At 31.2% G+C, this 18,916-nt stretch overlaps 1 protein-coding gene across 3 annotated transcripts in view; it reads right to left on the bottom strand.

The window, feature by feature from the left end:
• Nucleotides 1-5,503: 5,503 nt before the first annotated feature.
• The window catches only part of LOC115876959 (phosphatidylinositol 4-phosphate 3-kinase C2 domain-containing subunit alpha), a 103,584-nt gene continuing 90,171 nt past the window's right edge, over nucleotides 5,504-18,916 (bottom strand). The window contains exons 27-29 of one of the 3 annotated variants that reach the window (XM_030893005.1): nucleotides 13,523-13,713; nucleotides 13,207-13,445; nucleotides 5,504-6,722 (exon numbers count right to left, since the gene is read on the bottom strand). In XM_030893005.1, coding sequence (XP_030748865.1) covers nucleotides 6,543-6,722; nucleotides 13,207-13,445; nucleotides 13,523-13,713 — 610 coding nt within the window. In that variant the 3' untranslated portion in view covers nucleotides 5,504-6,542. The remainder of the gene's footprint in view (nucleotides 6,723-13,206; nucleotides 13,446-13,522; nucleotides 13,714-18,916) is intronic. The other 2 variants (XM_030893004.1, XM_030893007.1) reach the window with 2 other exon arrangements.

Below are 18,916 nucleotides of genomic sequence, written 5' to 3'. Positions count from 1 at the left end.
ATTTTTAGAGGTAGTATATTTTAGCCCCAGAAATACTTATGAGGATTTTTCTGCGCAATATTTTTTTTGAAAAAAAAATCTGGAATTTTTTTTAGTTTTTAGTTAAAAAACATAATTTCTTCATAATATGGTAACTAGGGTTCATAATTCTAAATTAGGTTGAATGGCGGAATAATGTTGAAACAAAAAATGTAATATACCAAATACCCTGCGAATGCGATAAATTTTACATTGGTGAAACATCTAGACCCTTATCTGTGCTTAAATGTTAGAATTAAAGAACATAAAGATTATTTAAGAAAGGGAGATTTTCACAAATCTAAGATTTGTCAGCATTCATGGGACACAGGGCACAGAATAAATTTTAATAACGCCAAAATTATAATGAAAGAAGCGATAGCCTCTAAAAGAAAAATAAAAGAGGCTTTTTAATTCAATCTAATAAAAATAAATGTATTGTTCATGCATCTGTAGATGTTAGTAAAGTATGGCAATCGCTTCTTTGATTTTAAAGAACATTACATAAATAAACATAACATACGTGAAATTTAAAAATAATCATACAGAAAGTTTGGGCTTTTTGGTTTTACCTTATTAAGTAATTATCAGGTAGTAATTGTTAATTTTGAAGTCTAACTTAATATAATGTCATTTTAACAGAACGTCAACGATTTCTTGTAGACGTATCTGTTTTAAAAAGTAAAGCGTTCTCGAATAGTTCAATTTAAACATTTTAAATTGTTTTTTTCTTGATTCTTTATATTTTTTTGCTTCCGACGACGGAAAGAGAAAACTTTCCGAAACGTTAAGCATTTTTTTCTTTGTTAGGCAAATTTTTTTACTGTAAACACAACTTCTGACAAGCAGCGTCCGTTTAGGTTTAACGCAGAAGTGTTTACAAATAATAACTATTTTATTTTTTAGATTTTTCTTGCAGTGCAGTGGCGAAAAATCCATAAGGATTTTTTTTTGGATAGGGTTCATAACCGGAAATTCCCGGTTCTTTTGAGATATCAAAGAACCGGGTCTCGAAATTATTAATTCCTGGTTCTTTCGGTACCTTCGGGACTCGGTAACAATAACTAAAAAAATATTCTTTTATTACGTGAGAAAGTAGGGATGCTATTTCTCATTGTTCTTGCTTTTTTTCTTTTTTGAAATTTCTGTAATGTTTATTAACAATAATTATTGAAGTTTAAATATGTTATTTTGTCATTTAGTACAATGTGTTGTTCAATGTATTAGTTATCCAGTGAAAATCACTTAACCAATATATTACAAAACAAACACATTAATGTTAAAATTAAACTTGTTTTAAATTAAAAAAGAGTTGTAGAAAATTTTGAAATGATGACCATTTTAGCAAAACAGGAGTAAATATTACATTTACCTAATTATTACATATAAAAATATGTCATATATTTTTTCCGCATTTCTTCCCATCAGAAGATTTTCAGATACAGAAGAATTGTTACTTACACGAAATGTGAAATTATTCTGTTTTCAAGCAAATTTTTACTCGATGATCAATTTCTTTTATTTTATTTTATTGTGAACTCATATTTTCCTAAATACATCTCTGTGAAACTATGGCGAGTGCCACGACTATACTTTGCCTAGTTATAGACCACGACTATACAGGTAAGTCAGTGGTCACGGGACGCGAGAACAAGGTCATATAAAGTGGCAGAAAAAGAACAAAGGATTTGACAAGGAGTGAAGCTACTAGTTTCCTCATACTATGATAATATTACGAATGTTCTGACTTTAATTGGCTTGGATTTTTTATATCTTCTAGCGTCTTTATCTCTTCTGTATGAAAGGGATTATAACAATTCGCAGAAAGAATCCAGACGAAAGAACATTATTCAGAGGCAACAATAACAGGCATATTTTGGACTACAAAATTATTAAGATTCAGGTAAAGCTAGAAAAGACCTTAATTCATTTTATGCTAATTTGCAAAGTAAAATTAGGCACAGCCATTAAATAAATTCGGAATTACCGTAATGCCTGTTAAAAAGTAAGTATAAAGCACTTAATAAATAGCTGCTAATTTACGACAACTAAAAATTGCTTTCGCTTTACATCTTTACAGGGCTGTTACATGTTACATAAAATAACTGTTTTTTTTAATAATTAATTAAATTATTTTTAAAATTTAATAATTTTTTGGTATAATAGAGATATAAGGTTTTCTAAACATATTATTAATATTTGTCTAATAAGACGAAATATATCGGAAGCATTTTTTGCCGACCTATTTTATTTCTATACAGGGTGTCCCAGAAATAAGTGCAAGTATTTTAAGGGGTGGTAGATCTCGATAAAAGAAACATATTTTTTAGTTTTTAAGTCCAAAATAACGGAGTTATTTTACTTTGAACGCACTTATATCTGGGACACCCTGTATATAGCGCGAATAACTTTTTTGTATATAGAAGATATCAGGGGCGCATATACGGGAGGGATAATGGGGGTAATTACCCCTCCCAGAACGAAATTTATAAATATGTTCAAATGTTGTATAAAATAAAATCGTCACAAAATGAATTAATAATACCAGTCAAAATGGAAAGTCCAGGCCAATCCAAGTTATTTTTTCCGCAGTGATAATACCTTTCAGCGCAAATTTGCTTAACTTAATCCTCGTGCTTTACTTAAATACTGCCACTACCCCTCCCAGACTCAATCTCTAGATGCGCCACTGGAATATATGCTGTTTTGGTACGTATGTAGTTCTTAGTAATTTGGGAATGGATAATTACATCGACAAATACTATATATTAAAATTTATATGTATAATTTAGTGGCATGTTAGACCTAAACTTGGATAGCGTCTCTTATTACTTGGTTTAGTCACTTCATCTGAGTTGTCTGTATTTTAATGCATGCGACAGGAAAAACTTTGTAGAATGTAGAATGTTTAGGAGGGGAGTTAATCACCGCGACCTTACAGTACATCTATTGTGTGTTCCCCTTGCTTGAGTTATAACGAGTTATAACTCATCATACCGTCTCAGGGCTTTAACAAAAACCAGTACCTACCTGAGACGGCTCCACAGGCCAACTCTCCATCCCCGACATCAGCCCAGGAAAAACTTTATTATTGACATTTTGGGAAAAAATGCATTCTTCATAAAAAAAATTTTCATTCTAAAATGGTCAATCCCGTTTATTCTTTTCAAAATTTCCATACAGTTTTAGAGAAAATAAAAAAAAAACTGAAAATAGAGTTGAATTTTTAGGAGAAATCTTTGAATAAGAAGACTAAGGAAGGAGCATAATGCTATCCATGTATTCATGCATGGTGGGCGGAAAAAGCACTCTAGGATGAGGATCCTTGACAGTTCTGTTTGACGATTCATTTGACACATTTGAATTTGATTTGAAATTTTATGGATTTGTCAGTCTTTACGGAGCTTATTTTATGTTATTTATTATTTATTCTACTACTGATAGTTATATAAAGGTATTAAATCTAGATGGAAATTGTGGCAGAATTTAAATTAACAGTGACACTATCGCGATTTATCGAAAAAGACTCTAAAATAGTTGGTTGTGTAGCGTGCGGTAGATCTCGGCAACAATCGAGTGAAATAATGGAACAACTTTTCGCTAGTAAGTGACTATATAATATACATACGTGTAGTAAACCGATCATTTATGAAATTCACTTAAATTAACTAATTATATATTTTTTCTTGCATTTTTGCTTTTATTTGCTACTTGTCAAAGATTAGATGTCAAAGAATTTAGATACGTCAATTTGATTTATCAGATTTACCTGCTTCAGTAGCGTATCGGATGTTTATGTTAATAAATAATTATTATAACTTATCTATTTTTATTAGAATTATATATTTTTGTAACAATTTTAATAACTACCAACATATGGAGAATGTGCAAATTGATTCTTATAGAACTTTTTACGTGGAATACAGTGACGTAGTCTGTTTTTCTACGAAAAAAATATTTTTGAAGATATGAACTAAAGTTATATTTTTCAAATGGAACACTGTATATTTATAAGTCATATGATCCGTCTTGCTATGAGCTTCTCAAATATGTATATCACTCTATATTTATTTTCACTATTTACTGCAATATTTAAAATATATAATTTTCTTATTAGTAGGCCGTGATAAATACCAAAAAATTAAAATGGTATTTACTAAAATAGTCATACAAATATTAAAATTTTATTTGGAATTGATATATTTTACTTTTGAACTGTTACCCCTGAATCTCTGAAGATATATACTCTTTTTTATAACGGAATTTATTATAACGGGATGGGTTTGCAATTATCTAAAAGCTTGCATTTATTTGTTCGACATTGTGTTAGTTGCCACGATATATTTCCAAAAACCCCCAAAATCAGAAATCGAGAACGGACAAATACGGGAATAAGGGAGGCCATCATACGGATCTATTGGTTTGGTAATATTCTCGTTGTAAGTTAAGTTGTGAGGAGCCCCATCTTGCTGAAAGTCTATTTCATGTAAATTTGCTAAAGAAATATTTAAAAGTCCCGATACGATAGCTTCCAAGATTTACAAACAGAGGTAGAGAGTTAAGTTTCCTTAATATAAAAGAATTTATTAGTGGCTCTCAAAATAAAACAAGAGACAGAGAGCAGTATACTTTTAATAATTCTTTAGTTTCTTTTATTATCAATCCTGGCCTACTAAATTTGATCTTTTAATATATATTTTTTTAATATTGCCCTAAATAGTCAAAATAAATATAGAGTGATATAGATTTTTGAGAAGCTTATGGCAAGCCAGATCATATAATTTATAAATATACAGGGTGTTCCATTTAGGAAAACATAACTTTAGTTCATATCTTTAAAAATATTCTTTTCGTAGAATAACAGACTACGCCACTATATTCTACGTAAAAAGTTCTATAATAAACAGCTTTCACCTTCTCCATACCTTTAACAATAACAGAGATACAGAGGGTGTCCCAAATTGCAAAATTTTCAAAAAGACCCCTGTAGCTCAGAAACGAAGAGGGCTATGACAAATTTGTTTACGGCATCTTTCGTTTGACAAAAAAAATTGTGCCAACAGCACACTTCTATCTTCGCGAATAACAGAGATACCGTATGATTTCAACTAAAATGGGACACCCTGTACATACGTGTAGTAAACCGATAATTTATGAAATTCACTTAAAATTAAATAATTATTATATATAGTTTTTCTTGCCTTTTTGCTTTTATTTACTATTTGTCACAAATTAAATGTCAAAGAATTTAGACACGTTAGTTTGACTTACCTGTTTCAGTAGCATATCAGATGTTTCTGTTGATAAATTTTTATTATAACTTATCTACATATTTTTATTAGAATAATTATATATTTTTATAACAATTTTAATAACTACTAACATTTATAGACAATGGAAAATAAAACAAATTATTGAGTACATCCTACATTATATTTTTACACGCTTTGAAACAAATTAGAACGGCACTGATAAACCGGAATTGAAGTCAACAGTCAAAAGGAACAGAAGAAAAAACAACAGTTAAAGAGGTTTATAATCAGGCTGATACTGATTTTCTAGGAGATCTTGTATATACTACAAGCGAGAAATTAACAAGTCCAAAAACATTGTTGCTATTATTTTATTAATACTATATAAAATGATACATACAAATGTAACTAATATGGTAATACCCTTGTAAAAGTATGGATTAGGATGAAAGATATGAAAGTGTAAAAATAAATAAAATCTTTTGAAAAATAATATTTATACAGCAGAATTAACTAATATGAAATTTAAAACTAACTTTTTTTATTGTAAAATCAGATCAAATCCACAACAAAAGAATAAAATTTAACTATAGCGACAAATACACATTATCGACTATAATTAAAATTTAAATTCTAGGCGTATAATTAAAAAACTACCATAATATAAAATAAAATACAGTTCATTCCACTTAAACAGTTAAAACGTTTGACAATTTTTTTTGTAGATTCTCGGTAAAAATTTTCATAGTTTATAAAAGCACCGTACATTTTTCAATTCATTCAGACTTCAGATTACCAATCAATCACAGATTTTATTAATATAAACAATATAATATTGAAAAATAAAAAAAAGTAAGTAAACAAATCCACTCCACAATTATTTAATCTCTCTTTAAAACTGGCCAATGTAAGATTTAGATATTAAGCAGAATAAAGCGATAAAAAGAAATTTTAAGCAATTAAATTAACTATCACAATAAAAATGGTATAATAAACCATACCTGATGGCTTTAATAAATTGATAAAAAATACTATAAATATTTATGTAAAATATTTTTTCTTGACATTTTTGTATTGTATTATTAAAAATTATTAAAAAGTATATTAAAATTCAACAACCATCTACCTGTTTGTTTTCTGTTTTCGCATTTTGTGTTGTGCTGCTATTTTAATTAATAAATTTAAAGAATATCTTTGTTCCAGTTGATGATGTAATCAAATTAATAGAACATGTAAGTATCTATCTACTTGATAAATAATTAAATAAAAAAACTATCTGCTTGATAAATTGACTAAGGGATACCACTCTGATGTTTCTGTTTTTAAATCTAATTCACTTAAGTCTAATTCTACGCCACCCATAAACTCATTCTCCTGCAATGCATCATAGCTCCATAATGTCGCTTTTAATATTTTTCGTTCTACCATATCCAAACCCATACGATACTCCAGCTGAAAAAATCCATTACATTAAAATACCGTATGATCGAATAAAAACGGCGTCTATGAAATGAAGGTCGCTGTCATTTTATATGTAAATTTATATGGGAAATGTCATCGATCGTCATTTCCCAGCCAACTGGCCGCCGTTTTTTCTCGATCATACGGTATAGTCATTATACAGGATGGCGCACCTCATTCGCCTCGGTTGATTATACGAAAACGGAAAAAAGTAGAAACAAAATATTTTATGGGTATATGTGGGAAGACAATGTGCATAATTTTAAATTATTTTCCAATGTACAGCGTGTGTCAGAACTAAAATCCATACCAAAGTTATATTTTTTCTTATGGAATACCCGGTATTTTATTTCATTTTTGGATTCTTGAACATAAAATAAGGCATTTATTATAAGGGTTTAATATGTCTAAAAGCTTTGGTTTTTGATATATTTAAAGATATTTAAAGTCAACACATTGTACATTATTTTTCAGAATTAATTATTATTGTGCTGACTATCAAGCCAGAGAAATAAACATTACTAAAAAAATTTATTGCTTCCTTAAATCTATACAGGGGTATGCAAGGTGTTTAATTTTAAAAATGAAAATCCAGTTAAAACCAATGACATCGAAATAAATTAGACCCGGCGACTTACATTTTGGCGAAATCCATCATTGCCTTAGAAAATTGTATGTATGCCAAATTTCCACTTCGGCCGCATTTAAAAGGAAATCTTACCTACGTATACGTACGGGGATAGCTAACCCACATTGTAAACCAGGAATTCCGAATATAGATTACGTCGTAGAATACTTTAAACCGATAATAATTAAAGGTAGCCTAGTATAACGAACTACTCCCAATCAGCATTAGCCGTTATTTAAATCTTCTGTAATTATAATTTTTAGATTTTAAGAAATTTAACATAAAACAATCGACAACGTCGCAACGCCAGCTGATGCCGAAAACGTACGCATTTTACTATCTATACTCCTAAATTTAGGCAGCCAACAAAACATCCAGTTCGAATTCGTTCATAAATTGCTTTACGGCGTTGCCAATATCTTGTGGTTTTTCGAAATGTTTTATGAGGTGATTTCCAGATATTTTAGTGTTTTGTGGTATTATTTTTAGTGATTTTATTCAGAAACAATAAGACAATGGTGCGAACTTGCTTAATTTGCAAAAATAGAGACGACTTTAACCTAGAAGTTTGATTTCGAAGGTGTGTAAGGCTATGTTACATCAGTGCGGTGCCGAAAGTAAAATAGGAAAAAATCTTTGGAAATATTAGTAAATCACACAGTTTTGAAATGTACCGTTATAAGTAATGAACCATTACATTAAGTTAGTTTCGTCACGTTTGGTTTTATTGAATATCTTGATCATAATATTTAAATATTATCAAAACCAAGTATACAAATGCGAATTTTAATTTGTTGAAAAAATATATAAAAAAATTAAAGTCACAGTGTCACAGTTACGAAAAATGTTCAATAGTGAAATAAAATATGATCGAAAAAAAACGGCGTATATGGGGAATGTCATCGATGTTCATTTCTAAGCCAACTGGACGCCTTTTTTTAGATCATACTGATTGTTATTAGGATTTTTAGTTATTAAAGTTAATTTTTTAAGTGTAAAATCAAAATAGATTTATATAATGGATATTACATACTAAATACCATATGATCGAAAAAAAAAATGGCGTCAAAGACCGCTGGAAATAACAATCGAATATAATTTTGGCGAGGTTTATTTCTAGATGTCATTTATTAAAAATTGACATAAAACTTGTCAAAAACTAATACTGATTATAGAAAAATTATAAAAGGATAGAACGTTTCCAGAAACATAAATCGATATCCAAAAAAAAATTTTCGAATTTATATTACACCATTTAAAAATCAAATACAACCTTAAGGCGTACTACTGCCAGTAGTGTCATTAAAAAATAAACAAGAGTAGGGGCCATGACATATCACCTTGCCAAAATTATCACCGATTGTCATTTTTGACGCCGTTTTTTTGATAGTATAATTTTTGTGGTAATAGAGGAATGTATTTTTTGTTTTGTTTATTAAGACTAAAAAAAATTATATAGTTTAAAAGATGAATGCGTCTTTGTTTGATATGTTTTATAAAGCATTACTTATTTTTTGTTTGGAAATTTCGAATGAAAAGTTAATTATTTATTCAGTACAAGGTCCCGATTTTCCGCGAAGAAACTGATCCAGAAATAAGTAAATATTTTAGAAATTTTCTTTTGTTTAACAAAGATCTTTATTATTGTTGTTATATAGTAATATTTTTATACTTAATATAAAATTGCAATTCGTCATGGCCGACAGTTTTAAAATATTCTCATTTTTTACCGTTGCTTCAATCAAAATAATACCATTAATTCACATAAATGTTTTATAAAAGTCGTCTTCGGCTCGTATTCATTGAATGCTTGATGGATTATATTACTACTAGAGTAATTTACAGACATTACTATGGAAATGTGCATATCATAATTTCAATTAGTTATTTTCGTATTGAAGTGATTGGAGTATAGAATTAGTCATTTTCAAAATTTGAAGAGCCATCTAGCACAACAATATATCGTATCCAAAAATCATATTTACGAGAATATAATATTAAATTATATATTACAATCAAAGTAACTACGCCACTGGCACACATTCTCAAGATCTCTGAACAGCGTTGTCATTCTCTCGGGAATCCTTCATGACTGCGATCAGCCCGTCTTGTTCCCACTCGCATAGAACAAGAAACGAATGTCTGATTCTGATCTTTTTCTTTTTATGAATAAAATGCCGGGTCTATTTTATTTAGAGGTCATTGGTTAAAACCCAAACATCCACAGTGTAAAAAGCAAAACAACATGACCAGACTGTACGTACGGGGTCTAGAGACCAAAAATACCGCCGATGACCTCCGGGAAGTCATCAAAGAATCACTTCCACCGATAACTTCAATCTCAATCTTGGAAGCTGAACAAGGCTGGACACAATTAAGGGATGCGATTCATAAAACTATCGAAGCAGTACTGGGAAAGTCCAACAAAAAGAAACAACCAGACTGGTTTAACGAAAATCAACCTCATATACAGACCTTGTTGGAACAAAAGCATAGAGCACATCAAGCAGTCACTACAAATCCACACAATCCAAGGCTGGTAGATAACTTTAAAGGAGCCAACAACACGCTTCGAAAAAATCTGCGCCAATTAAAGGATGATTGGTGGTCACAAAAGGCTAATCAGATTCAATAGTACGCCACGCATCACGATTATGGTAAATTCTTCGAGGCTGTAAAAGAAGTATACGGCCCAACCAAGAAGGTAAGCTGCCCAATCATGACACAAAATGGCGAACTTCTAAAAGAGAAAGAGCAAATTAGAAACCGCTGGAAAGAGCATTACAGCCATATCCTTAACCAGGAAAACAACCCCAATATGGAATCACTAAACACAATACCTCAGTATAACAGCCTCGATGTATTAGATACCCCAATAACAGAACAGGAAATAATGGCATCCATAAAACAGCTTAAAAACAACAAATCAGCTGGCTGTGATGCGATCCCGGCGTATATATAGTGAATATATTTAAGCAATATATAGTGAATATATTTAAGAACAAAGGAAGTGCATCAGACTGCGGAAATAACCGGGGAATACACGTACAAAACCGCGCTCTAGTTGCAAACACGTTACAACAATTACAAGAAATGTTGAACACATATACCTGGGTATACGAGGCTTTGGGCCTTAAGCTAAACATTGACAAATCCAAAATCATGTGCACTCGCCCGAAAAATCATAACAATGCTATAAAAATCGGAGAAGAACTATTGGAATATGTAGCGGAATTTAATTACCTCTGCAGTTTGATTACGGAAAAGGCCAATATCGACTCTGCAATTCAGCACAGGATTAGCAGCGCCTCAAGAGCATTCTGGAAATTAAAAGACTTTTCTACAATCATGACATGAGTACAAAAACGAAACTTGCAGTGTACCGAGCAATTATTATCCCCACCATGTTATATGGGAGCGAAACCTGGGTGCCGTACGGCCGATACATGAACGCATTAAACAAGTTGCAACAGAGACACCTTAGACAACTCTTAAGAATCCGGTGGTTCCATCATGTCTCAAACGTATCGGTTCTTGAAAAAGCTAATTGCGAGAGTATTGGAGTCATGGTTACAAAATCGCGCTTAAGATGGGTTGGTCACGTATGCAGAATGCAAGAAAACCGCATACCAAAATCTCTGCTTTACGGTGAGCTTGTAGACGGTAAGAGGAGGCCGGGTGGACAACTCAAAGGACATTTTCCACGAAAACTTAAAGGGGATTAACATGCAGAATCATTAGGTTGAAGCAGTTCACAATAGAACTCAATGGAGAAGAGTAAACTCAGTTAACAGCGACAACCAAAAAGTAAAGAGGCAATAGAGCAATGAGATTTTTGAAGGTCCGGAGTGCGGTAGGCAAATAACATCACGTATTGGGCTTTTCAGTCACAGAAAAGCTCATGAAAGAAAACGCCTTGCGTGACCATCTTTTGATGCGTGTCGAATACTCGTCAGCGAGTAATGGCGATATACGTATCAGGGGTATCAAAAATTGCTGGTATTTTAAGTATCTATTTTATATAAAAACTTCGTTATTTCAAATGCAACACTATGTATTTTTTAAACAAGTCAAAGCAGATTTATATGCTCTTTTAACTATATTAGGGTTTCCTATACCTATCTGGTTCAGATTTTGAATAAAAAGTGATTTTTCAATAAAATTGTAATCAAGATGGCTGGTGTCGCCATGGCAATTTTCTAGTGATACTTAGTAGCTATTTTCAAAATCGACATTAATTTATGCACTTTATTTAAATTTATAACAGGTTATTTTTATTTAATTCAACGATTTGAGTTCCTTCTGAAAGTTTGTTTTTGTAGTATATTTAGTGGATAAATAGATATTATGACTAATAAATATGTTAAGGTATGTGAAACTGCCCGCAATAGGAAAATAGTCTTATCCATGGCTGGGAAACTTAAATGGAAACAACAGTTCATTAAAAAAGCTTGTCCTTCAATTCACACAAAACTGTCAATATCAACAATGAAAATGCCAATATATGTCAATAATTTGATTTTTAACTGAGACGCTTTTGTTGTGATTTTAAGGTTTGATTTTGTTTTGATTTTTCGAATTATTGTACAATGAAATCCAACTTCCAGATTCCAAACTTCGGATTTTTTTGGCAGTATTCTGTTTTAGAAAATGTTTTGCAAAAATGGTAGGACAATTTCTTTTGTTAAAATGACATCTACACAAAAGAAAGACAGAACGATTGGTCATTCAATGTCAAAGACAAAGATAAGCAGATAGTCGAATGTGGCTGGCGTGCCTTCAAAAAAAAATGAGCGAATTTACTTATCCACGAAGTTTATAAGATCTAAGGTCAAATAGAAGTTTTAAGGTGTGTCTGAGATCAGTTCATATTGTTTAGAAAATTTTAAGTACGTTCCTATACCGGGTGCGCCTCAAAAGTGTCTCACCTCTATAACTTTTTTTATTTTTTCAGATAAAAAAAACCAAATTTGGTATGTTAGTATATAACATAAATTAGGATTTATTGACGTATTCAGTTGTTTTTGGTCATTCCCTGTTTCACCGGAAATGACTATAACTTTTGATTTTTAAATGAAACCTTCGGTATTTTTGCTTTTTTCGATAGAAAATGACACTCTGAATAGAATGATACATCATATGTCAAGTTTTTACATTTTCACTTCAAAAAAGTCGAATTTTAAATTTCAATCTAGAGTGTCATGAGTGTGCTAAAAATACTAACTTTTAATCAAGCTTTGGAAAAATAGATTTCATCGTCTAATAATGTTTTTCGTGTCTTGTCCTGCTCCGTTAAAAGATGCCTAAATCGTATTTTTAATCATATCTCAATTTTTTTAGTTAATTAGCTTAATCATGTCTCAAATTGGCATATTTGAAAAAAGCATTTTTTTACCAATAATTTGGTACCACACACTTGGTATTTTGAGTCAAATTGTCGTTATGAACCGCATGTTACCATTTCAAATAAGCCATTTGTGAAATGTGAAAGTTGACATATGATATGTCATTCTATTCAGAGTGTCATTTTCTATCGAATAAAGTAAGAAAATACCGAAGGTGCTATTTAAAAATCAAAAGTTGTAGTCATTTCCGGTGAAACAGAAAGTGACCAAAAACAATTGAATATGCCAATCAATCCTAATTTATGTCATACACCAAATTTCGTTTTATCTGAAAAAATAAAAATTTATAGGGATGTTACAGAGTTACAGAGTCGAGTGTGTTACAGAGTTGCTTGGGACTGACGATAAGTTTACATATAAAATGTCATCCATCGCCATTTCTAAAGAAATTTGACGCCATTTGTTCGATTATAGAGATATTATTCTAAAACAAGTTTCTTACCATTTCCATAAAACTAGGATGGCAGTTCTTTTTCACTACCTTAGTTTTTCTTTTTGTGCTCTTTTGATTGTCCGGTTGTAGATATACTTTCACATACGTTGAAGGCTCCTGTCCGTTAGGCAACCTGGGTAAACCTCTAGCGTGATGCACCATTATTGTAAAAACTCCTTTGGTGTAATGAAGAGACAATTTCAGTTGTCCTTTTAATTTGCCACTTTCTTCTGATGGATTTCTTTTTTCTAAAACATTAAATTCAAACAGTTCGTTAAATTTCAGCAGTTGAAATGAAATAAGCTCAAATCTTAATTATATTTACCTGCAGTGTGTTGGGGATCATCTTCTTGTTGGTCTCTTAAAAGCGGATGGAAAAAGGTGTAAACTAAATCCGAATGCGTTATTTCTTGAGCGCATTTAAATAACGATTGTATAAATAACGAAATTTCAGTTAATCTTCTTTGAGCTACTTGTTTGATATTTTGTCTACCCATATGCAATCCAATTGATAAACTGAAAAAAAATTAAATAAATTAAACTTGGCAAATGCATTTTTAATAATTATTTAAAAATCTATTAAATAAGATAGCCAATACAAAACTTTTCCGACAGAATTCAAAACGTTTTTTCGAGCTTCGCAAAAACTGTTTTATCAATTTTTCTATTTGAACTTAAGCATTAATGGGTTTCGAACTGATAGACAGTAGGTTTCAAAAGAGTTTTTAAAAAATACAGGGAGACAGGATATCCCCAAAGCTGTTTACAGCATCACTAGAAGAAATCTTCCGTCAACTAGACGGATTATCAACAAAAAATTAAAAATAGATGGAAAATATCTTAACCATTTAAGATTCGCTGATAATATAGTCCTAATAGCCAATAGTCCTGAAGAACTACAAACACAAATTAACAAACTAAATACAGCCAGCAATAAAGTAGGTTTCAAAATGAATTTAGCAAAAACTAAAGTAATGTACAACGAACTAGTAGACAGAAAAGACATTCTAATAAATAACAAAAATCTGGAAATAGTAGAAGAATGCATATATTTGGGACAACTAATACACACTTCGAGATCTCTACTACCACAAATCAACCGAAGAATTAAGTTAGCACGGAATATAATGGAGGAAACTCAATCATATTCAAATTTAGAATGCTACTTTAAATAAAGAAGAAAACATTCGACCAATGTGTGCTACTAGCCATTACCCATGCATGCGAAACCTGGACACTTAAAACGGACATTATAACGAAATTGCTGGTCGCACAACGCACAATGGAAGGAAATATGCTGGGAATAATCAACAAAAATGATAAAGATGCCATCCACAGAATCAAATCCCTCAAGTGGCAATGGACAGGACACCTGGCAAGAAGGACGGACAACAGATGAACCACAAAAGTGACAGCATAGGATCCACGAGGAATTAAGAGACTTAGAGGAAGACCAAACCCTGAGATGGTACCATGAATGCGAAACCATTTTTTTGTGACAATCGGAAAGAGGATTTTTTATATTTTTTTTTCTATATGTTAAGGTTTTTTTAGCAACTACAAAAACATGTGTATGTACGAAGTCGAAGTATGGCAAATGTAACTTCATCAAAACTTTTTTATCATAATTGGAAGGAATAGATTTTCTTAAACATTTTTTATACAAAACTACAAACTTGTACGCTTCTTTCAGGATTATTTTAATTGTGAACCCTATCTTCTTTACTCATTATTTTCATGAATGAGCATTAATCCATAAAACTCTTTAAAATAACTACATATTATTTCGTAATTTTTGGGTTGAATTCGAATTTTTTATAATTCACCTGTAATAAAAACTGTTACCGAGGAATTTTTTAAAATGGTGTAATTTTTAATGTAGATAAAAAATAGTATTGTTGTTTGGGTGTTTAGTGATTAAAATGATTAATTTACCAGGTTGCACTAAGTTGTAAATCGATCTATGGTTTGAATGCATTTATGTAAAATGTATATAATTACAATACATTTTACATAAATGCATTCAAACCAGGGTTGGCTTGATTTAAATCAAATGATTTAAATCATGATTTAAATCGTGATTTAAATCAAGTGATTTTTTTTATTTTAATCATGTGATTTAAATAAAAAAAAAATTATTGAAACTTTATAATAAATAAAAAAATAACTGTAAAAGTTATAAAAATGTGTCTTTGAAAAGTATAAAAAATATTTCTATAACAGATATAACAGATAATAAATCGAAAAATAATTGTAAATGTGATAAAACTATATAAAAATATCTGTTCATCAATTTAAATGTTGGACCAATTTTTGAAGTAATTTCGTGTGAATCCATTAGATCGCTAAACTAAAATTTTAAAATTTATGTATAAGTGACAAAAAGTCGCTGTTCGAATACATATCATTCGCAGTGTAGTGCAGAATAAGGTTCTTCTGATATAGAGACTATATCTTCATTCCCGAGTAATTATAATCGTTGTCAGAAAATACAGTAGAACTCGGTTATAACGATCCCGGGTTATAACGAACGCTTGGTTTTAACGAACCATTGATAAAGTACCAATTATCTTTCGATATAAACACGTGCTTTTTATGGCTGGATATAACGAACACATTTATAACGAACGATCGGTTTAAACGAACTCTTTTATCGGGAAAAATCGCATTCGGATCGGTTATAGCGAATAAATATGCATATGTTTTACTGTCCTGACCAATCACGTAGCAGTAATATCACGCCACCCACGGCAATAATAAATCGTAGTCAATTTTAGTGATTAAACGAATTTCGGACGCCTAAGTCGTTGGTGTTTGGTAGTACAGATTTTGTATCAATCGATGAAAATGTAGTAACCACTGAACTTCCAAGCGATGTTGAACTAATGACGCCAGAGGTTGACACCATTGATCTCGCCATTGATTCAGAAAATGAAGATGGAGAAGATGAACCAAGTGAAGAAGTACCAACCGTTTCAAAAACTCCTCATTCAATGACTGCAGTCTCATAGTTCTTGCACTATTTTGGTGCCGATTCTAGTGTAGTCAGTGCATATGATAAATTGTATTCTTACATAGAAAAACAAGCTTTTACGAAAAATAAAGTTCAAAACAAAATGACCGACTACTTTTTACCAAAAAGTAATTAGGTAATGTTTAAAGTTTCGCAGGTTCTTTTGTACATTAGAATACATCTGATATATATCTTCTCATCTGTATTTTCCTACATACCTTAATTTGCATTTATGCGTTTATATTTCTCATTATGTGCGCCAGTTTGTTTTCCGCATTATGAATACCTACATAACTTCATACAGTTTGTATGTTCCTGCATTTTTTTTTAATATATGTACTTATGTAGCACATATGTATACATTTTTGAAATACAGTTTTTTTATGATGTTTAATACGTATGTAGTTTTTTATTTAAAAAAAAATACAAATTAACAAAAAACTGGATATAACGATCACTCGGCAATAGCAAACAAATGTTTTGGTCCCTTCAAGTTCGTTATAACCGAGTTCTACTGTATGTTGTTTTATATATTTTTTTTTCAAACGGTGTATTTTTTTTTGAAAATGTTTCCAAATTCCTACCGACATTTTGATGTAAGTTCCTTACACTTTGACATTAGATAATATCTTATTAATTTCATTCTCGAATTAAGACTATTTCCGAACAATAGTGTATTGTTTTAGTAGGAGTAAAAATTATACCTTTTTTGACGAATTGAAGGACCATCGTAAAGTTATTCCGACGTTACAGGACAGGAAGGCACAAAAAGTACCTTTTTACTCCGAAAAGGACATACTCTTTTCTTAAGACATTACAAATAATTTTTTAATCAATTTGAAACATTGCTAATAATAGAAACAGTAATCGAGCAACAATTTGTACCCTCGTTGAATTTGACACTTAATAGTTTTTTTGTTTGATAATATATTTTTGTACTTTTGTGCTTATGCGTAACAGTGCTTTACTTTTATGCATAGGCATTAAAATTACAAAAATTAATACTCTTGAGACGTTTGAAAAAAAAATCCTTTTGATCTGAAGCGAGCGAATTTTTATGCGGAATATATTGGTGACCGATGTGGAAAAATGACACGCGCCGTAAAATTGTTAATGATATCGGTATCGGGCAGAATTATAAAGATTTAGCCATTTAGGATAGGACTTTAATTGGAAAATAAGTCCTAATCATCTGGAAATCCGATTTAAATATTGTTTTGAATTAAAATCAACAAAATCTAAATTAAATAAAAAAAATCTGATTTTTTTGATTTTTTAAAAAAAATCATGATTTTTTCCAACCCTGATTCAAACCATAGACCGGTTTACAACTTAGTGCAACCTGGTAATAACGCAATCATATTCAAATCTTGAATGCCACTTTATCTAAACAAGAAAACATTCGACCAATGTGTACTACCAGTCACGACATATGCGCGAAACCTGGACACCTAAAACGGACATTATTACAAGGAAATTGCAGGTCGCACAACGCTCAATGGAACGAAATATGCTGGGAATAATCAACAAAAACGGTAAAAGATGCCATCCACAGAATCAAATCCCTCAAATGGCAATGGACAGGACACCTGGCAAGAAGGACGGACAACAGATGAACCACAAAAATTACAGCATAGGATCCACGAGGAATTAAGAGACTTAGAGGAAGACCAAACCCTGAGATAGTACCATAGATTTAGGAAGAACAGATATCACATTTTGCATTTTAACCCGATCAAACAATCGGAGGTTGACTACGTACTGTAAAAACCAACTGAGATAGAGAAGGCGATATTGCCACATCTCAAATTTGCGCCTATCTACATAGTTTGATTTGCAGAAAAGGTGACTTTAAAACCTTCACCGGATATCAATAAATCTCAATTTCTTAATTAAATTAATAGTTTATCTTTAAAGAAGCATGCGTAATAATATGTTATTAACCAGAGGATATATGCGTTACTGTTAAAGGACATGTTTACTGTTTAATGTGCTGAAACGTCTAGAACCATTGGCAACGTCGCTGCTAGTCTTCCAGAATGAAATGAGCCGTCCGTCCCACCACCCCTCGCGACGGCCCTTGGTCCGTTATAGCGTACTACGTTTAACTTACGGTGTGTTTGAAATCGGAATCAAGTCCGAAGTGAACTTTTCAGTGTTTTTCAGTAGTTTTTGCTTTTGTTTAACGTACTTTTGAATCTGCGAATTTTCAATATGGTACGACAGTGTCAAATGTGTGGAAAAATAAGCTCAAATTACCCGAATTTGTCTTTTCACAGGTAGGTATTGTTTCCGCCGCGCCGTAATCGCCGCACATAGGCGTCCCACAAGGGAGCCTCTCACAATTAAAATAATTTCTAATTATATTTGTTGAATTTTGAGCTATTAAAACAAGTAGCCGGTAATTGAATTATAATTCGTCTCAATTACTACTTAACTGTTGTAAATCATAACAAATTTGAATATAAACGTTGCATTTGAAACTTTATTATAAGCCAGAAAGTGACATTTTTTTTCTTAAAATTGCGTCATATTTTGGTCATCATATACGATATTCTAAAGGAATTTTGCTCAACAAATAAACAAAGGTGTTTACCAGCCCTTTTTTACATTTTATTGCATTATTATATCTGCCCCTTCGGCCTCGTTTAATAAACAATTTTTTACCACCGTACAAATACGTCTTCCTAGAGTTATTTGTACGGT

Source organism: Sitophilus oryzae, unplaced genomic scaffold (assembly GCF_002938485.1).
Source record: "Sitophilus oryzae breed Bouriz unplaced genomic scaffold, Soryzae_2.0 scaffold_1441_pilon_pilon, whole genome shotgun sequence".
Classification (NCBI taxonomy): Eukaryota; Metazoa; Arthropoda; class Insecta; order Coleoptera; family Curculionidae; genus Sitophilus; species Sitophilus oryzae.
This window is presented reverse-complemented; position numbering and strand designations above follow the sequence as displayed.